The sequence below is a fragment of the Mus caroli genome, unplaced genomic scaffold (genome assembly GCF_978045245.1).
Source record: "Mus caroli unplaced genomic scaffold, Mus_caroli_1 scaffold_1, whole genome shotgun sequence".
Lineage (NCBI taxonomy): Eukaryota > Metazoa > Chordata > Mammalia > Rodentia > Muridae > Mus > Mus caroli.
Window position 1 is genome coordinate 15,051,235 of NW_028227256.1, and position 22,701 is coordinate 15,073,935.

General features: G+C 36.7%; 1 protein-coding gene across 1 annotated transcript in view; it reads right to left on the reverse strand.

The window, feature by feature from the left end:
• The window catches only part of Crisp1 (cysteine rich secretory protein 1), a 28,594-nt gene extending 11,959 nt beyond the window's left edge, over positions 1–16,635 (reverse strand). The window contains exons 1-4 of the mRNA XM_021174043.2: positions 16,573–16,635; positions 7,496–7,630; positions 3,976–4,066; positions 2,431–2,579 (exon numbers count right to left, since the gene is read on the reverse strand). Of these exons, the coding sequence (XP_021029702.2) occupies positions 2,431–2,579; positions 3,976–4,066; positions 7,496–7,630; positions 16,573–16,635 (438 nt within the window). The remainder of the gene's footprint in view (positions 1–2,430; positions 2,580–3,975; positions 4,067–7,495; positions 7,631–16,572) is intronic.
• Positions 16,636–22,701: the final 6,066 nt, after the last annotated feature.

Consider the following 22,701-nt stretch of genomic DNA (forward strand, 5'->3'; position numbering starts at 1 on the left):
ATGAATGGGTTATAAGACTGGGGTTGCATCATCATAGTTTTCACTGTTTTGCTTTCTTAGGTTCTCTTCTAATCCATTGGCATCATAAATCACTGGATTAACCTGCTAAGTTTTAAGGCATCATGGATTCTTTGCACATGCTGTTTATGTTCAGTGGTACTGATCCTTAAAGAAAAGAAAATTTGTTGATGTTTATTTAATAATTCTGTGCATACATTCATAACTGATTATTTGAGGTATATCTTTGGGAACTTATATGATCAATCCTAACTAAAATTTACTTCATGTAAGTTATGAGAATCACCAGTGAACACTTCTGAGTCCTCTGTTTTGTGGACAATAACTATATTTTAATGTTTTACATTTTAAATATTTAAATACTCTTTCTTCTAGCATACATTTTGTTACATTAGAGATTCTGGGGATTTTTTTTTTCTTTAAAATTAACTTGGACTCTGTATGGCAGGCAAATGATAATTCAAATTTTTAATCAAATTAAGTCAATCCCTTGTCTATTTTCCTCCACTGATTACATCCTGCATTTAATGTAAATGTAAATATTATACTGGGTAATATGATCACTTTGTCTCTCTTGTGAAAACCTTATCTATTCCTGTTAATCACTCTCAAGCTTTCTATAACACTAAAACGAAATGAATAATAACAAAATTAAATTAAGAAAATTGTTCTATTTAAAAAGCACAATGGCAATAAACTACTTAGACTCTTTAGCGTGGAGCCTTAAATATTTCATAGTGAGAGCTATAGAATATTAAATGAAAGAAATTAAAGTAGATCAGATGTGGTCTGAAAGTGATACTATTGCTTGACAGTGTCAGGTTTTGAACATTTTAACTATCGGTTGGTTGTACTTAGAAGAAATATGAATGTCCAATTAATACATGAAAAATTATCAACATATCCAGCTGTTAGAAAAATTTAATCAACATTTCTGTAAGATTATGTCACTGCTCTTAGAATTATTGCCCTCCAGAAAAATAAAAGTACACATATTAGTGATGCTGTGGGAAGAGAAGGATTCCTGCATGGTGCTGGTGGAAACATAAACTGGGAATCCCTTGTGGAAATTTGTATGGAGTCACTTAAATTATTAAAGGGAGAACTTCCTTAAGTTTTATATTTTCTGGATGTTTATATGAAGAAATCCTGATCAACATACAATACTGACATGCACTCTTGTCTTTACAAGGGTACCATTAACAATAGACAAGCCAGACTAGGTATCTGTTACCATATGAATGTGTTAGAAAGACACAAAAGAAAGTTTTTCAAACAATAAGAACAATAAAATATGCCATTTCAGGAAAATGTATGGACCTATGGATCTTTTTTATTGAGAGAATATAGATAGTCTCCTTAAGTCAAGGATTAGGTTTTCTGTCACACATGAATTTCATGTGTCATGGAAATAGAGGGACAATGAGGTGATGGATGTGGAAATGGACCAGGGAAAGTAAATAGCAAACAAAAGGAGTGATTATAATCTGCACATACATTGCATGTTGAAATCTCATAATAAAACTTACTTGAACTAAAACTTACTCAAACTAAAACATGCTAATGAAGCTAAGTGGGCTAGGAAAATTCGTCATTAGACAAAATATTTGCCTTTCTTCATAAGGACCAGAGTACAGATCTTTAGATTCTTTATAAGACTCTAGCAGGTATATTACCCATAAACTTACTAATTGCCTTTTGCTTCCACTTAATCATAAAAATACAAACCAAAAAAAAAATCTGTTTAATGATTGTGCTGCATATGTAAGAGAAGATGGCCTAGTCAGCCATCATTGGGAGGAGAGGCCCTTGATCTTGTGAGGATCATATGCCCCAGTACAGGGGAATGCCAGGGCTAGGAAGCAGGGGTGGGTGGGTTGAGGAGCAGGGCAGGGGGAGCATATAGGGGAATTTCAGGATAGCATTTGAAATGTAAATGAAGAAAATATCTAATAAAAATTGTATTTGAAAAAAATACAAACAAAAAATCTGTTAACTGAGAACTTCATACATGAGCCCCATATCTATATCACTTTGCATCTTCCATTTCAAACATGAGCTCCTTGTTCCTTCTTTAATCAATATTATTACATATAGATTTAGACACATATATGTTGTATATTGAACCTACTGAGATCCTTTACGATTACTCATATATAAATATGTTCAAGACTGACACTCTATAGCTGAGCAGTTATTGACTACTTGTTCTTAGACAAGAAGGTGGGCTCAGGTGGAATTTCCCGTTTGCACTGTCACTCAAGCAGTATTATCATTATCCTGGCCACAATCTAGGAACTAGATGTTTGGGATTCCTGGGTTATTTTCCTTAGGCCTGAGAAGAGAAATAGTAACTATCTTTTACTGACACATATATCCAGTCATGTGTACATCTAGAAGAATACAGATTACCTGAGTGTAGTGATCAGTTTCAATGTCATCATCTGTGGATGGCCATTCTCCATATTTGAAGTATTTGGACTCGTTGAACCAGATTTCAATAACTTTTGACCAGGGAGAGGGGTAATGTTCCATGAGCATATTTTCCCCACAAAATGTATCTGAAATGAGGACAAAGTCTGTGTAATGTTTTTTATGTTAGAACACAGAGGATCTCCTCATTTTATTTCCCAAATGTTTTCATGGTCACCTAGGCATTGTTTTAAAACAGGAAACAAACTCAGTTGTTTCTCTGTTTCACTGAATGATCATGTTGTGCTCAAGTCTGGCAAGCAATGGCACCGACAGATGATGAGAAAGCTTTACAATCATGACTGCAGATATCAATCTCTGTCTTTTAACTGATAAAGGATGACGGTAAAAGTCTGTTTGAGCACATGAGAGCTGAAAGTGAACCAGCTCTGGAGGTAAAACTCAGTTACAAAGAGGATACATATGCTCAAAAGATGGTGGATCCATTTGTCCTATATGCTTTATGTAGGATTTGATGTTGAGGAATAATTCTGTCTTTCTCTAGAATACCAAGATACCCGCATTGTTTAACACAGTGGCATAAGAGTTCCAATAATCTATAAGTATAAATTACATTTGTATTTTTTAAAGTTAGTCTGGAAGAAAGCATTACTTAAAATGTTAGGTAATTCTGTAGGATGCACTAAAAATTGGATAGTACTTGTTTAGTGTATATGACAAAACTGAGCTTACCTTTGAGCACGCAAAATTGTTTATTAGGGTAGTTCTAGAGTTCCTCATATCCTAGTGCCCCCAAACTGAGGAAATACCACATCCTAAAATTGTGGACAACTGAGAGACGTTTGAATGGAAACCTCCTAGATATCCTGATGTGCTTCATTCTTTAATGTTGCTGATCATAGCTTCCCCCTGTTGATGAGAACTTAGACTACAAAAGTAAAAGTATCCAAATTTTAAAAATTAAAAACGATGATATCAAGCTACAATCTGCCAGCAAGGATAGGTGAGGGTCCCTGTAGATTATATCTGTTAGCGTACTATTGTCCAGTTTTTGGCAGGCATGTTCTTTTTTGAGATTTATTTTGTTCATTAACATTTTTGTTTGTTTAAAAGTTATTTGAACCTTAACTGTATCACAAGGTCTCACCTGTTGAAGGCTTGTTCTCTAGATACTGGGACTGAGTGGGTTGTAGGTGCTTTGAGAATTGGAGCCTATATGACAGAGTTGGATCTCTGAAGGCATTCATGTCAAGAGTGTACTATATACCTATTATTCCCCTCCCTCTCTCCTACTTCTTTTCTATTTGAGGTGAACAGCATCCTCCACTTTTCAATCCAGTATCTTATGTGGCATCAGTTCTGTTCCAAATCATTCAAGCTAAAAATCCACAGGCTGAACTTTCTGAAGCCATGAACTAAAAACAAACCCCTCCCTTTAAATTGATCAGCTCCACCCCCAGGCATTTCACTATAGTGTTGGGAAAACTATTTAATGCAAGTTGTGTCATGCAGACCCATACATACTTGGTAGTCGCCTCTCAAGTGAGTCACTGTCTGACTTGTCACAATACCTCGCCAAGATTCTAGCATTCTCTGCAGCAGCTGAACTCCAACTCTGTAAGACAAGAGAATATCGCAGGGCGTGGTGGCGCACGCCTTTGATCCCAGCACTTAGGAGGCAGAGGCAGGCGGATTTCTGAGTTCGAGGCCAGCCTGGTCTACAGAGTGAGTTCCAGGACAGCCAGAGCTACACAGAGAAACCCTGTCTTGAAAAAACAAAAAACAAACAAACAAACAAACAAACAAACAAAAAAAGAATATCCAGAAATACAATGAAATTAGCTTTCTCAACCTAAGATTCTTGTGTTTTATAAAAAAAAAAATGTGGAATTCCTTATGTCCTTTTTTGTGGAAACTGATCTTTTACATGGTGACATTTTCCTTAAATATTCTAATAGGAACATAGAAAGAAAACAAGTGTGTAATTCATTTCAGTTTCCTGTGATATTAAAAATTCAAAATTAGGTTAGAACCCTCAGACCATAACTTGTTTCTTAGAATTTATGTAAAGAGTTTCAGGAAAACAAACAACAATCACAAAACTAACCCAGCAACTTATCAGTTGTTTTATCTCAGTGCTGGCTAGTTTTTGTCAATTTGATACAAACTGGAGTCACTTGGAAAGAGAGAACTGCCCCTAAGGAATTGGCTACATCATAGTGACTTGGGAACATGTCTTTGATGACATATTTGGTGACATATTCTTGATCAGAGATTGTATGTGGTTCTGAGTGATATAAGAAAACAGATGGGAGAAGTCATGAAGAATAATCCAGTAAGAGGCATTCATTCTTCTATGGTCTCTGCTAGACCTTGCCTTGCCTTTCCTCAACAATGTATTGTCATCTGGCATTTTAGACCAAATAAACCCCCTTCTCTATGTTCCCTTGGGTCAGTGTTTTATCACAGCAACAGAGAAGCATCATTTAATAAACCACTCAGACACACCTACATAGGAGTAGAGTGACATCCTGACAATCCTGCAACCAGCATCATCAGAGTGTGCTCACAGCCTGTGTGTTACACTGTCAACAATTACATGATTTACTTGGCTTGCTCCCAGACTTTAATATAAATTTTCTAAGGATGTACAGACAGTTACAACTCTTTTTAGACTCGTTTTACCCTACTTCTGTGGTTTGAGATTGGCATTTTAACAAAATTTTTAGAACACACTATGTTCACTGGACTTAGTAATAATGTAGGAGGCAACATTAGAATTATTGCCATCACTCTTCAGAGTAAAGGTCAACTTTCTCAGCATGACAGTGAAAAGATAATTACTGTATGTGTGTACGCTTCCATCTAGTGGCTATTGTGTAGAATTACTCTTCTAGTTGACAGCATCCAAAACATGTTATTTGTTTCCGGTTTTCAAATAAGAAAGAATACTTTTGAGGGACATCAAAGAACTCAGATGTCCCTCAACAGAGGAACGAATACAGAAAATGTGGCACATTTACACAATGGAGTACTACTTAGCAATTAAAAACAATGAATTCATGAAATTCTTAGGCAAATGGATGCATCTGGACAATATCATCCTAAGTGAGGTAACGAAATCATAAAAGAACACACATGATATGCACTCACTGATAAGCAGATATTAGCCCAGAAACTTAGGATACTCAAGATACTATTTGAAAAACACATGAAACTCAAGAAGAAGGAAGACCAAAGTGTGGATATTTCGCTCCTTTTTAGAATGGGGAACAAAATACCCATGGAAGGAATTACAGAGACAAAGTTCAGAGCTGAGATGGAAGGACCATCCAGAGACTGTCCCACCCAGGGATCCATTCCATATTCAACCACCAAACCCAGACACTATTGCATATGCCAGCAAGATTTTGCTGACAGGACCCTTCCATAGCTCTCTTTTGTGAGGCTATGCCAATGCCTGGCAAATACAGAAGTGGATGCTCACAGTCATCTATTGGATGGAATACAGGGCCCCTAATGAAGGATCTAGAGAAAGTACCCAAGGAGCTAAAGGGGTGGGCAACCCTATAGGAGGAACAACAATATGAACTAGCCAGTACCCCCCAGAACTGTGTCTTTAGTTGCATATGTAGCAGAAGATGTCCTAGTCAGCCATCAATGGGAGAAGAAGCCCTTGGTCTTGCGAAGATCATATGCCCCAGTACAGGAGAATGCCATGGCCAGGAAGCAGGAGAGGGTGGATTGGGGAGCATGGTGCAAGGGGGGGGGGGTGTATAAGGGACTTTGGGGATAGCATTTGAAATGTAAATGAAGAACATATCTAATAAAAAATGCCTAAAAAATAGATTACTTTTTGATGTGTGTGTCTAACCAAGGAATTGAAAAGACCAACATTGCTTTCTGTATATAATTAGACTTCTCAATAGAGAGACCTTCCTAGAAATAGTTATTTGTTCATCTGGTAGATAGGAATTTGGAAATTATCTTAATATAATTAAGATAAAATAGGTCATATAATTGAGACTCCTTGCAGTGGAAACCATTGTAGTGCAAAATTAAATAAACTAGATTACTTTTAGAAACTATAAGAATACATTTTCTGGAGCTCAGCCTGTGGCCTGGGTTGGATTTGAACACTGGGGATCCTCTGCCTCAGCCTGGGAGTCTATCTGAATGCTGGGAGTCTCAATATAAATCACTATGATTAGCTCAAGAACATTTATTAACAGTAGCACAAACATGGATACTTATGACAACTGATGGTTTTAAAATAGTTTATCAGAAAATACTGTTCATTTTTAAGGTGATCCAGAGATAATTTTTCAGAAACTACATTCTTTTTCAATTGTTGCTTCCTCTCTATCATTTACAGGAGTGTACTGCCAGTTATGACCACCCACTTGGGCAGTATTTCTCAACCTTCCTAATGCTGTGACCCTTTAGTACAGTTCCTCCTATTGTGGTGACCACTAACCATAAAGTTACTCTGTTTCTACTTCACAACTGTAATTTTGTTACTGTTATAAGCCATAATGCATAACTGCTTTGTGACCCCCAAAAGGGCTGATACCCATAGGTTGAAAACTACTTCTCAGGGCTTGCACTGTTATCTGAACTTCATCACTCTTGACTGTCTTGAGTCCCTAATTTTTTCTTGTGATAGAAGCCACCAGTTTTTGCACTGCCAAGGTCAGATCTCTAAATTTCTATGGAATTTAAAGAAATTCACTACTATTTTTTTTCAAAATCTGTCAAATTTTTTAGCTATGAATTTGAACATCCTGTTTCTGAAATGCATGTCACATGTCTGAAGGCACCTAAGACTGATTTCAGGCTGAGTCAGAATTGTTATTCTATCATATACATGAGAGAGTTAGTCACATTCTCTTAGACTCAGTTTTTTTTTTTTTTTTTTTGCTGTTATGACATAGATTTTTTGCGATGACCAAACAATTGGCATAGTCACAGTACATAGGACTAAGTAACAATGTAGGAAATGCCATCAGTGTCTCTTGCTTCTACACTGATGCTGATGACTTACCATTTTCAGCATGTTCCTGGCTGGCGGGGACACTTTTCTCCTGAAGGCATTATGGGTATTGACAATTTCCTCTTGTGGTTCAGTTTGTGATTCCGTGATCAGTTTATTATAGAGAGCTCTATCCAGTTTGAGAGGCTACCAGAAAATTATTAATTAATATCACTTCTTTGAAGTAGCCCTTGTCACACAAAGTCTATTACATATAGACCTATAGGCAATGTGAAATTAGAACTTAACAGTGAACAATTATGTTTAGTATTTAGAAATTATTAGTATTTAAGTTTTAAGGATTTCTACATTTTTGTGTTGAAAACAGTACACAAATTATACTGTTCTTAGAAGTTTTCAAATTAATAATTCATATTTAGAGGCAAGTAGAAGTTCTTGTTATTGAACAATAGGAATCACAAAAGCCATGGCTTGGCATCTCTTGTTCACGGAATGAATCTCTGCCTTACCTCATTCTCTCTCTATAAAGCTGTTGAAAGCAATGCCTGTACTCTACAAATGAACAATGAATACTTGAGTCCTTTTCAAAGTGTGTGTGCATGTGTGTGTAAGAACCAAAATTAAGAGTGTATTTTGAGCATGTGACTACATGTTCTTTTCCCTCTCCAGGCTTATAGCTCTTTTATATTTGTATCTTAAAAACCCAGTGGGCTTTAAAAACAAGTGGGTGCATTTAAAAGTGTAAGTAAAGTTCAAACTTCCGTTGCATACTTCGAATGTATGACTCCCTTTTTAAAAAGGTATACATTTTACTTTGTAATTCATTAAGAAAAAGTTTTCTAAAATAGTCTGTGCTCGCATTAGTTGCCATAATGAGTCTTCTATATGTGTGGTGTAAAACACATATACTTCCCAAGGTTTCTTTTATCAGTTATCAAAAGTAATATGTAATTTGAATGGTGTATGTTTTTTCCTTAGCTACTACTGGATTATTGAGCAAATTTAAGAATGGTCAGAATCCAGAATGGAGCTTTGACCAAACAGAAGTCATTCAGGTCAGGAGTACATTCCCATGGAACTTCTACAGACACCAACTCCTTTCCTGGGAGCATCCTCACAGGCTGGCTTCTTCTGCCATTGCAATCAGCTCTAGCTTATATTAAAAAATATTTGTAGGCTCACAAGAATGCACAGACTTCTTCCTTTGAGCATTTTATTTCAATGAAAAACATAACATTTGACTCTCTGTTCATCTACAAATATTTACAACTTCTATAATAAAACAGTAAAGCAATGTCTATTTTTTTCTGAGTTTGTTCATTTACTTTCATGAAAATCAAATCTCTTATGTAAATTCACCTTGGACATCTAGATTCCTTTAATCAATCCAGTGGTCTAGTATGCACATATCTGTCTGGAAACCTCTGACATCTTAGTTCCTTGTGAACTTTTCTCTGAACTCTGGTAGTGCTCATACTTTCTTTTATTTGTGTTCCAAAATTGGGCTAAATTATCGTAGACTACCAGGCCACAAAGGCACATGTTGGTTACTGACTACCCAACTTTCTTAATTCCTTTGTAATGAAGCCTATACTTTATGTTAGCTCTACTTTTGGTGGTGAGATGTTCTTCTACAAAAAGAAGAAGTGAAACAAGCAGAGAATCAAGGGAAGTTTAAGGAAACCTTCCATAAACCTTGGTATTTAATATTCAGCTTCCTAGAAGATCATTGGGACATGGACATTGTGGTATACTGATACCAACCCACCACTTCAGTAGCTGATGATAATAATCTTTCAACAATAATATTTTGTGATGTTTTTCAACTGTGGACATCTCCCTGTGGCTCATGAGAAACACACATACACACTCACGCAAAAAATCTAGTTCTACACAAGAAAAATCTATAGACACTATGTCATTTTTTAATTAGATAAAGTAAATTAAGATCAGTTTTCCATGCCTTATTTTGGTTGCTAATGATGAATTGTCATTCAATGATCACAAATTGGTAGGATACTCTACCTATTTTACCACTGAAGATGTTGGATTTGTTCTATAAATATTGAAGTCATCCTTATCATTAACAACATTAGCATTACCATCATTAACTTACTTTGTGATCCTGGGGATTTAATTCTGGACATCACACACACAGAATTCAAGTGCTAGAATACTGAACTATATCACTAGCCCAAAGGTTTTATTTTTATGAGCAATCAGATCCAAGCATCATACCTTGATTCCTTTGCTGAGTCTCTCTCACATCTTTGTAGTTGTAACTTTCAATTTCATATTTAATTTTGATTTATAACATTCTTAAAATCAAAAAGGTTATGTGGGAGGAAAAGTAAAAATAATACTATTTATCTAATTTCTTCGATCTGGTTATTAAAACACATGGGTAAACTGTAAACAAATTCTTGCCTATGCTTTTATTCTTTCTCTTCCTCCATCCCTTCTCTCCCTTATCACATCCTTTGCTAGCTTGCCTTTGTTTGTTTGTTTGTTTGTTTGTTTTCTTATTGTTTATAAAAAAGACATAGACTTGGATCCAATGAGTTAAAGTGAAAGTTGAACTTTAACCCTCATCAATTCTTCTAAACGTGAAAGTTCACTTAGGCCTTCTCTTTTTGGTTTCATTCGTGATTCTGCTGTATTAAGAATAGAACTTGTTTGGGCAGAAGAAATTGCTCAGTGGTTAAGAGCAATGATTGTTCTTCAAGATGTTCTGAGTTCAATACACAGGAACCTCATGGCTCACAACCATCTGTAAAGGGATCCAATGTCCCCTTCTGGTATGTCTGGAGATAGCTATAGTGTAATCATATACATAAAATAAATACATAAATCTTTTTATAAAACAGAATAAGACTTGTTTAACTGCATCATTATATGAAGTATGTGAATAACTGATACACCCTTCTCCTACCCTTAAATAAAATATAGTTATGTAACATATATATATATTTATTTTTTTAAATTTTTAATATTTTTATTACATATTTTCCTCAATTACATTTCCAATGCTATCCCAAAAGTCCCCCATAGCGCCCCCCACTTCCCTACCCACCCATTCCCATTCTTTTGGCCCTGGCATTCCCCTATATTGGGGCATATAAAGTTTGCAAGTCCAATGGGCCTCTCTTTCCAGTGATGGCCGACTAGGCCATCTTTCGATACATATGCAGCTAGAGACAAGAGCTCCGGGGTTCTGCTTAGTACATCATGTTGTTCCAACAATAGGGTTGCAGATCCCTTTAGCTCCTTGGGTTCTTTCTCTAGCTTCTCCATTGGGAGCCCTGTGATACATCCAATAGCTGACTGTGAACATCCACTCCTGTGTTTGCTAGGCCCCAGCATCGTCTCACAAGAGACAGCTATATTTGGGTCCTTTCAGCAAAATCTTGCTAGTGTATGCAATGGTGTCAGCGTTTAGAAGCTGCTTATGGGATGGATCCCTGGATATGGCAGTCTCTAAATGGTCCATCCTTTCATCACAGCTACGAACTTTGTCTCTGTAACTTCTTCCCTGGGTGTTTTGTTCCCATTTATAAGAAGGGGCACAGTGTCCACACTTTGGTCTTCAATCTTCTTGAGTTTCATGTGTTTAGCAAATTGTATCTTATATCTTGGGTATCCTAAGTTTTGGGCTAATATCCACTTATCAGTGAATACATATTGTGTGAGTTCTTTTGTGATTGTGTTACTTCACTCAAGATGATGCCCTCCAGGTCCATCCATTTGGCTAGGAATTTCATAAATTCATTCTTTTTAATAGCTGAGTAGTACTCCATTGTGTAAATGTATCATAATTTCTGTATCCATTCCTCTGTTGAGGGACATCTGGGTTTTTTCCAGCTTCTGGCTATTATAAATAGGGCTGCTATGAACATAGTGGAGCATATGTCTTTTTTACCGGTTGGGACATCTTCTGGATATATGCCCAGGAGAGGTATTGCTGGATCCTCCGGTAGTACTATGTCCAGTTTTCTGAGGAACCGCCAGACTGATTTCCAGAGTGGTTGTACAAGCTTGCAATCCCACCAACAATGGAGGAGTGTTCCTCTTTCTCCACATCCTCGCCAGCATCTGCTGTCACCTGAATTTTTGATCTTAGCCATTCTGACTGGTGTGAGGTGGAATCTCAGGGTTGTTTTGATTTGCATTTCCCTGATGATTAAGGATGTTGAACATTTTTTCAGGTGCTTCTCTGACATTCCGTATTCCTCAGGTGAGAATTCTTTGTTCAGTTCTGAGCCCCATTTTTTAATGGGGTTATTTGACTTTCTGGAGTCCACCTTCTTGAGTTCTTTATATATATTGGATAGTAGTCCCTTATCTGATTTAGGATAGGTGAAGATCCTTTCCCAATCTGTTGGTGGTTTTTTTGTCTTATTGATGGTGTCTTTAGCCTTGCAGAAGCTTTGTAGTTTCATGAGGTCCCACTTGTCAATTCTCGATCTTACAGCACAAGCCATTACTGTTCTATTCAGGAATTTTTCCCCTGTGCCCATATCTTCAAGGCTTTTCCCCACTTTCTCCTCTATAAGTTTCAGTGTCTCTGGTTTTATGTGCAGTTCCTTGATCCACTTAGACTTGACCTTAGTACAAGGAGATAGGAATGGATCGATTCGCATTCTTCTACATGTTAACAACCAGTTGTGCCAGCACCATTTGTTGAAAATGCTGTCTTTCTTCCACTGGATGTTTTTAGCTCCCTTGTCGAAGATCAAGTGACCGTAGGTGTGTGGGTTCATTTCTGGGTCTTCAATTCTATTCCATTGGTCTATTTGTCTGTCACTATACCAGTACCATGCAGTTTTTATCACAATTGCTCTGTAGTAAAGCTTTAGGTCTGGCATGGTGATTCCACCAGAGGTTCTTTTATCCTTGAGAAGAGTTTTTGCTATCCTAGGTTTTTTGTTATTCCAGATGAATTTGCAGATTGCACTTTCTAATTCGTTGAAGAATTGATTTGGAATTTTGATGGGGATTGCATTGAATCTGTAGATTGCTTTTGGTAAGATAGCCATTTTTACAATGTTGATCCTACCAATCCATGAGCATGGGAGATCTTTCCATCTTCTGAGATCTTCTATAATTTCTTTCTTCAGAGACTTGAAGTTTTTATTATACAGATCTTTCACTTCCTTAGTTAGAGTCACGACAAGATATTTTATATTATTTGTGACTATTGAGAAGGGTGTTGTTTCCCTAATTTCTTTCTCAGCCTGTTTATTCTTTGTGTAGAGAAATGCCATTGATTTGTTTGAGTTAATTTTATATCCAGCTACTTCACTGAAGCTGTTTATCAGGCTTAGGAGTTCTCTGGTGGAATTTTTAGGGTCACTTATATATACTATCATATCATCTGCAAAAAGTGATATTTTGACTTCATCTTTTCCAATTTGTATCCTTTGATCTCCATTTGTTGTCGAATTGCTCTGGCTAGGACTTCAAGTACAATGTTGAATAGGTATGGAGAAAGTGGACAGCCTTGTCTAGTCCCTGATTTTAGAGGGATTGCTTCAAGCTTCTCACCATTTACTTTGATGTTGGCTACTGGTTTGCTGTAGATTGCTTTTGTCATGTTTAGGTATGGGCTTGAATTCCTGATCTTTCCAAGACTTTTATCATGAATGGGTGTTGGATCTTGTCAAATGCTTTTTCCGCATCTAACGAGATGACCATGTGGTTTTTGTCTTTGAGTTTGTTTATATACTGGATTACATTGATGGATTTCCGTATATTGAACCATCCCTGCATCCCTGGGATGAAACCTACTTGGTCAGGATGGATGATTGTTTTGATGTGTTCTTGGATTCGGTTAGCAAGAACATTATTGAGGATTTTTGCATCAATATTCATAAGGGATATTGGTCTGAAGTTTTCTATCTTTGTTGGGTCTTTTTGTGGTTTAGGTATCAGAGTAACTGTGGCTTCATAGAATGAGTTGGGTAGAGTACCTTCTGTTTCTCTTTTGTGGAATAGTTTGTGAAGAACTGGGATTAGATCTTCTTTGAAGGTCTGATAGAACTCTGCACTAAACCCATCTGGTCCTGGGCTTTTTTTAGTTGGGAGACTATTAATGACTGCTTCTATTTCTTTGGGGGATATAGGGCTGTTTAGATCATTAACCTGATCTTGATTCAACTTTGGTACCTGGTATGTGTCTAGGAACTTCTCCATTTCATCCAGGTTCTCCAGTTTTGTTGAGTATAGCCTTTGGTAGAAGGATCTGATGGTGTTTTGGATGTCTTCAGGATCTGTTGTTATGTCTCCTTTTTCATTTCTGATTTTGTTAATTAGGATGCTTTCCCTGTGCCCTCTAGTGAGTCTGGCTAAGGGTTTATCTATCTTGTTGATTTGCTCAAAGAACCAGCTCCTTGATTGGTTGATTCTTTGAATAGTTCTTCTTGTTTCCACATGGTTGATTTCGCCCCTGAGTTTGATTATTTCCTGCCATCTACTCCTCTTGGGTGAATTTGCTTCCTTTTGTTCTAGTGCTTTTAGGTATGTTGTCAAGCTGCTAATGTGTGCTCTCTCTAGTTTCCTTTTGGAGGCACTCAGAGCTATGAGTTTTCCTCTTAGAAATGCTTTCATTGCTTCCCATAAGTTTGGGTATGTTGTGGCTTCATTTTCATTGAACTCTAAAAAGTCCTTAATTTCTTTCTTTATTCCTTCCTTGACCAAGGTATCATTGAGAAGAGTGTTGTTCAGTTTCCACGTGAAGGTTGGCTTTCTATTATTTATTTTGTTATTGAAGATCAGCCTTAGTCCATGGTGATCTGATAGGATGCATGGGACAATTTCAATATTTTTGTATCTGTTGAGGCCTGTTTTGTGACCAATTATGTGGTCAATTTTGGAGAAGGTACCATGAGGTGCTGAGAAGAAGGTATATCCTTTTGTTTTAGGATAGAATGTTCTGTAGATATCTGCCAGATCCATTTGATTTATAACTTCTGTTAGTTTCACTGTGTCCCTGTTTAGTTTCTGTTTCCACGATCTGTACATTGGTGAAAGTGGTGTGTTGAAGTCTCCCACTATTATTGTATGAGGTGCAATGTGTGCTTTGAGATTTACTAAAGTTTCTTTAATGAATGTGGCTGCCTTTGTATTTGGAGCATAGATATTCAGGATTGATAGTTCTTCTTGGAGGATTTTACCTTTGATGAGTATGAAGTGTCCCTCCCTGTCTTTTTTAATGACTTTGGGTTGGAAGTCAATCTTATCAGATATTAGAATGGCTACTCCAGCTTGTTTCTTCATACCATTTGCTTGGAAAATTGTTTTCCAGCCTTTCATTCTGAGGTAGTGTCTATCTTTTTCTCTGAGATGAGTTTCCTGTAAGCAGCAAAATGTTGGGTCTTGTTTGTGTAGCCAGTTTGTTAGTCTATGTCTTTTTATCGGGGAGTTGAGTCCATTGATATTAAGAGATATTAAGGAAAAGTAATTGTTGTTTCCTGTTATTTTTGTTGTTAAAGTTGGCATTCTGTTCTTGTGGCTGTCTTCTTTTAGGTTTGTTGAGGGATTACCTTCTTGTTGTTTCTAGGGCATGGTTCCTGTCCTTCTATTGGTTTTTTTCTGTTATTATCCTTTGAAGGGCTGAATTCGTGGAGAGATAATGTGTGAATTTGATTTTGTCGTGGAATACTTTGGTTTCTCCATCTATGTTAATTGAGAGTTTGGCTGGGTATAGTAGCCTGGGCTGGAATTTGTGTTCTTTTAGTGTCTGTATAACATCCGTCCAGGATCTTCTGGCTTTCATAGTCTCTGGTGAAAAATCTGGTGTAATTCTGATAGGCTTGCTTTTTATATGTTACTTGGCCTTTTTCTCTTACTGCTTTTAGTATTCTATCTTTATTTAGAGCATTTGTTGTTCTGATTATTATGTGTCGGGAGGTATTTCTTTTCTGGTCCAGTCTATTTGGAGTTCTGTAGGCTTCTTGTATGTTCATGGGCATCTCTTTCTTTAGATTTGGGAAGTTTTCTTCTATAATTTTGTTGAAGATGTTTGCTGGTCCTTTGAGTTGAAAATCTTCAATCTCATCCACTCCTATTATCCGTAGGTTTGGTCTTCTCATTGTGTCCTGTATTTCTTGGATGTTTTGAGTTAGGATCTTTTTGCATTTTACAATTCCTTGATTGTTGTGCCGATGTTCTCTATGGAATCTTCTGCACCTGAGATTCTCTCTTCCATCTCTTGTATTCTGTTGCTGATGCTGGTATCTATGGTTCCAGATTTCTTTCCTAGGGTTTCTATCTCCAGTGTTGTCTCATTTTGGGTTTTCTTTATTGTGTCTAATTCCCTTTTTAGGTCTAGTATGGTTTTGTTCACTTCCATCATCTGTTTGGATGTGTTTTCCTGTTTTTCTGTAAGGACTTCTACCTGTTTGATTATGTTATCCTGTTTTTTTTTAAGGATTTGTAACTCTTTAGCAGTGTTCTCCTGCAATTCTTTAAGGGATTTTTGTGCTTCCTCTTTAATGTCTTCTACCTGTTTAGCAGTGTTCTCCTGTATTTCTTTAAGTGTGTTATTAAAGTCCTTCTTGAAGTCCTCTACCATCATCAGGAGATATGCTTTTAGATCCATGTCTAGCTTTTCCGGTGTGTTGGGGTGCCCTGGACTGGGCGAAGTGGGAGTGCTGGGTTCTGATGATGGTGAGTGGTCTTGGTTTCTGTTAGTAAGATTATTACGTTTACCTTTCGCCATCTGGTAATCTCTGGGGTTAGTTTTTGTCGTTGTCACTGTTTAAAGATTGGAGCAGAAGCTGTGTTCCACTCACCAGCAGTCTCAAAATCCTGTGGTGGGGGTCGTGGGTAGCTGGTGGGTGTCAGCCGTCCCTGCGCTCTAGCTACCCGGGTGCTGGTCCGGCTGGATGAGGCCTGTGGCCCTACTCAGGCCGGTTTCTGCTTCCCTAACTAATGCAGTCTCAGGTCCAGCGCGCTATTGGATTGGAGCAGAAGCTGTGTTCCACTCACCAGAAGTCTTAAGATCCTGTGGCGGGTGTTGTGGGTAGCTGGCGAGTGTCAGCCTATCCTGCGCCCTAGCTACCCAGGTGCTTTTCTGACCGGAAGAGGCTTGTGGCCCTACCGTTATGTAACATATAATATTTACATACTCTGATAGTCACAACAGGAACAAAGGCAGCAACAAACAATAACAAGATGAACTTCACTGCCATACCTGAAACATATAAGTAACAGAAATTTAGATTACTCTTAGTGTGTAAAAAATTATTTTCTAGGAAACCCTGAGCAAGGTTTTGCATTGTTAGATTTTTGTTAATGGGACATGAAAATAAAGTTCAATATTAAGCCTTATCTAAAGGGCCTCATAATATAATATTCAGTTGATTTAGATGATATGGACTTAACTTAGATGATATGGACTCCTTAATTTCCAGAGTCTAAATATACACAACTGTGTGTTTATAGGGAATTAAAGTAGCAGATGGCATTTAGGTTTCTCACCAAGTGATTAAAGCTAAAAGAGATTATCCTATATATTCTTCATTGATTTAAGTTAATAACAAAGGTGCCTAATTGTGAAAGAAAAAGTCAGGGGAGCACATTTGTAGAATATAACATGAAATAGACTCCATCAGCCATGTATATTTGAAATAGTACATAGAAGGCAGGTGATCATGTTTGTTTCTGTGTAATTTAAAGATATTCTGTACATTTAACTGAAAGATATTCTGTACATTTCCATTATGTGGCTAATAATAATTGTCTTGGTGTTATACAAAATAAATACTAATAGATCTTTATTCTTTTTTAGTACAGTTAGTCAATTCTAAGATACTAATGAGGTAGCACTTTTTCTAACAACCTGTTATGTGTATTTGTATAAACCTATTAGTTATCTTTTATAGAAATTTCTAATCTTTAAAAGCAACCTAGTCAGTTTATGAAGAATTAAATAGTAAACAGGAGTACTTATGCTTGTTTCCATACTTACATGGCTGTCCTGTCATTGCTCTCAGATGCCCCATGTCCTCTGAAAAAAAAAAAAGTATAACCTGTGGGATTCTTCATTAAATGAACCATGTAGCATTGCTCTGCCTTTTTCTTCACCTCTACTCTTTACAGCTCATTTTCTCCAGTGCTTCCCACATCCTCACAATCAACCACATGCAATACTTATCACACATAACGAGATCTGGGAATCCACTGGACAAGAGTAGGGCCAGTAACAACCAGCTCAGAGCAGGACAGCAAGACAAGGCAGCAGAGCTGCCAAGAAGAAGAGAACAACATTCAAGACAGGCATTTGATTATCTTATAGTTCTGTACAGCTCTGCTCTAAACAGCTGTTTAGTTTAATTTAGTTTTGCTTTTTGTTTGTTTTCTGAGACAGGGTTTCTCTGTGTAGCCCTGGCTGTCCTGGAACTCACTCTGTAGACCAGGCTGGCCTCGAACTCAGAAATCCACCTGCCTCTGCCTCCCAACATGCTGGGATTAAAGGCGTGCGCCACCACTGCCCGGCACAAACAGTGTCTTTTGCTCTCTCTCTCTCTCTCTCTCTCTCTCTCTCTCTCTCTCTCTCTCTCTCTCTCTCTCTCTCTCCCTCCCTCTCCCTCTCTCCCCCTCCACCCCTCCCACCCTCCCACTCCCCAACTCCCTCTCCCCCCCTTTTTCTTCCTTTTGTTTTTTACCCGTGCCCATTTTCTTACAGTTATATCCCTAAAGCCTAGAGACAGACTTGGTTTGTGATATCTAAAACATCTTTCTCTCTTCTTTTTAGTTTATCATTAACTCAAAACCCTATGTATCCATCCTGTTTTTTCCCTTCTTTTATTCCTATTCCCGTGTATACTCCCTTCCTTTACTTCCATCTAACAATCTGATATTAACCACTATTCTCACTACAATTGCTTACCTACTCTTCAGTTCTTTTCTACTTATCACTACAATAGCTAACCTGATAATAGACATGAGGGCCTCTTATTCCATTAATCAATCAGTACTTAATAAGTGTCTGCATCATGGTTACTAATTTCTGAATAATAACTTGCTACAGACATTACCCAGCCTAAACAGACAGAGTAGAGATAGAGCCAGGAGTTTAGAATATTAGTTAAATAGATTATACCACCAAAACTTTATTACAACCGAGGATCTTCTGAAAATTGCAGACACATCTGCTCAAATAAGAGGAGCAGCTTGCATCAAAAGAAACCGCCAAAATCTTTAGCAGACATCTAACACAAGGTGGGCAACCCAGAATGCTACAATCTGTTAGCTTGCCTCATATCATAATATGAAGGTATATAATATACTATACGTTGCCTTTAATTAATGATAATGGCATTGTTGGAAAATATATCTAACTACATAAAGATTAACTGAAACATATGTATATGTACATGTTCATGTAGAAAATTAGATACAAAGGCTTCTGTCACATATAGGTGAAAAATCTTTGTTTTATGTTGCATACATAAAGGACTGAACACTATAATATATACCTGTGACTTATTATCTGTGAACAATAGACATAAACCACAAAAAACTCCTCTCTGACCTCTGATATAAGATCATGGGACCACTGGTTTCAGGTAGATTATGGTTACTTTAGCACATTGGTCTCATATGAAGAACTTTGGTTTAGCAAAGATCAGTTTGACTGAACAGAAGGAAGGAGATCTGCTAAAAAAATAAAAAATCTCAAATTCCTAATCCTGCTTTGGCTTCAGGACTTGTGGGCAGGTAGAATGTGACCACTCATGTTAATGTTCCTTAAATAATCAAAAGTACAAAGAACATAGGGGGTTATTTTAGGTTGCTTAAAACTCAAATAGCACTTAGAGTAATCAAGTTGAAACAGGAAGATACTATTTAATACCTTACCACCAGGAATGCATTAAGGATTTTAGAATGAAAATAGAATCCATGCAATTGCCAGAAGATTGCTATTATTCTAGATATGCATATGAGAGATTACAGACTGTAGATCTCTTGGGTAGTGTTTGTAGACACAACTCAAAATCAGGAGTCAAAGGGTAGAGAGAAGGATCAGAAAGAGGCTGTGGTTTCAGCAGAAAATTGAGCCTGATATCAACAAAGATGCTGGTCTAAAGATAAGTATTAGACAGCATAAATAGAAGCTGAATAAGGCTTAGAGGAAAAATAGTCTCAGGGTAGAGGCCTTGTCTGAGTTTTGTTCACTAGATCATTGAGATTTGTTGTAATCCATGGACTGACCAGGGCAAAGCATCCAGAGTATCTTGTATGATTTTCCATTGACCACAGGCTGCAAATCTGTAAACAAAGCTTACCTTTTATCTGAGATGCTAACTAGTTGCCTGAACTCAGTTAAAACAGAGACAAAAGACAATAAAATCAGCATTTCTTTTGAACACACATATTTTGTCCATAATGTACAATTTGTAGTCAACTTTCTTTTTAAAAAATGGACAGTGCCTGATCTTGAAAAACTGACTACATAAACTTATTGTCCTAACTTTAAGCTTTAATAAATGGGCCATGAACAATTAAAAATTAATATTTTGTGGGAGGAAATATAGAGGATGTGGGGAAAAGCTGAGGAAGATCAAACAGTACACTGTGGCAAGCCTTAGAGAAAACGCCCTCATCTAGGAATTGTTAGAACATGACCTCTCATAATCAACTAAAAAGAGGAACAGGCTCTTCCTTGCCTTGACTGAATAACTGATAAAAACATACCTTGCCAAAAGACCATTTCCCACATTTAATCTTCTTTATTTTGGCAAATAGCATCAAAGTTTGAACACTTGCACTACTAAATATTAAAATGTTCTATAATTCTGGGCATGGACAGTACTGGTGTCATAAGTTTAGAAAAACTGATCAAGGGAATATTATAGGATACAAGATAAACTTATACATATGATCATCTCATTTAAGACAAAGGCTAATATGAAATCAAATAAAGAAAATTCAGTGAAATATCTAACACAAAAATAATGAATTCGAACTCTGTCTCACATTTTAAACAAAAAAATTATGTTTTACATGCCATATATTTAATAGTAATTGTATTACTTACTGCAGATTACAGTTGTTTGACATAAATCCACACATATGTTGATAATAATCTACTGTATGAGTGTCTAGTCATAACTTTTGAAATAAATGATCATCTTTTTGTTTTCCCTTTTAATTTTTGTGTTAAATTTGCTTCATTATCTTCTGTGCTAATGTCCAGTACAGAAATAAACATGTACTCACAAACAGTATAGAATATGTACTGAAGAAAATATTTTCATAAATCAGAGAACAGAAGAACAGCACACACAACAGGAAACATAGTAGAACAAAGAAAGCACCACAAGAGAAATGTGAAAGGAGAAGGCACAGAGCAGAGGCAGTGCTGAGAAAGGCTGCGACATGTGTGATCTTTCAGACTATGAGATCTCCCATGAGGAAAGATCAAAGAACAGCAACTAGAAGATCTGCAGAAAGAAATTTGAACAGCTAAAATTAGCCCTCCTTCCCCAAGACTATGATTTCTGGGAATTGCTTTTCTTATGTAAAGTAAAAGTGTTTATCCTATTATCCACAAAATAATTCATGAGTCCCCAAGATAAACTGCAAATGTAAAATATGCACAGTATTATAATGTTCCTCTGCTAACTACTTATTTTGACCACAGTTTCAAATAGATTCATGTGAAATAAAATGTGTCCAGACTCCACTAATCCACAGTTGGATGCTTTAAACTTCTGGTGGGGATGTGAACTAGTCCAGCCTCTCTGGAAGTCACTATGAAGGGTTCTCAAAAATCTAACAATAGGTTTATCATATGGCACAACTATACCACTCCTGAGTATTTACCCAAAGAGTGTCAAGTCAATATATTTCAGAGACATTTATAAACATGTGTGATATTTCTTCTATCTATACACACATAGATATAAAACTACATAATCAACACCTTTTCAGTCAGAAAGAAGAAGATAGTCATGTATTTCAGATGGCAATGCAAGCTGTAAATAATCGTATTAAATGAGTTAAGACAATCTCATAAGACAAATGTTATATCTTCTCTCTCTTTTGTGGTTCTTTAATATAATATAGGTACATAAAATCACGTATCGATATATGACAAACAAGTAACATCAAAACTGTCTTTTGTGAAAAGAGATTAATTGAAGGGAAAAGGAGAGCTAGGCAAGGGAAAGACACATGAAGTAGTGGAATAAACTCAAAAAAACTACATCTATAAAATTTAAAACTTAAGTAAAGATGTCCAAATTGGAGTTATTAAATCTTACCTCAGTAGTTTATGAGAATGAACTTGAAAAGTGACAGAATGTATTGATCATAAATCCTACTGAAATTGCAGAAATGGTGGACCTTTGCTTTTAGATTATGTCAACATTAATAGATTTTGCATGTAATTGATTTTGTAACAGTGCTGTTGAATTTTTATATATGCATTTCACTTACAATTAAATTAACTGAAATATGATGTATAACTTACCCACATCCATGTATCTCTTAAAATTGTGTGCTGACACAAATCTGGTCTTTGTCTGCACTGCCTACTAACGAGCGAAATGACATTGCAAAAGGAGGCTATGCTCAGTGAGGCAATTAGTACAAGGGGAACTGCTTCAGCAGATCAAGGAGGAACAGCAGATACGCTTTCTCATATGTTCACAACAAAATTAAACCTGTAGATTTAAAGTCAGGATCATGAGCATATTCTAGAATATACAATGACCTAGACAACTTGATCAGTGTTAAATTTTTGCACTGAGAACAAACTGTAAAACTTAGCTGCAGGATGCATAGACTCACAAAAGAATAAAAAGATTCCTGAAAGTCTCAGTAGTGGGAAAGGAAATATTTTATCAATTTTATTTTTCCTCTAACTCAAAAATCAATATTTACTTAAGTGTGTGTGTATGTGTGTGTGGTACAAATATGTTTGTTTATGTGTCTATATACTTGTCTTCACATGTGTGTACACTTAGGTTTATATGTGAGTGGAAGCCAGATGTCAAGGGTCAATGTAGGGTATTGTCCTTAATTGCTCCTTTTGAGATGAGTTTTCTCACTGAACCTAGTATATACTACTGGGCCAGCAAATCCCAGAAATCCTCCTGATCTCACAACCCCAGAGCAAGGATTAAAACAGAGTGTAAGCAGTCCCACCTGTTTATTTGGGTGCTCTGTATTGGATTGAATTCTGGTCATAATATGGTCAGGAAAAGACTTTAACTACTGCATCATTTCTCCAGTCTTGTATTAAAATT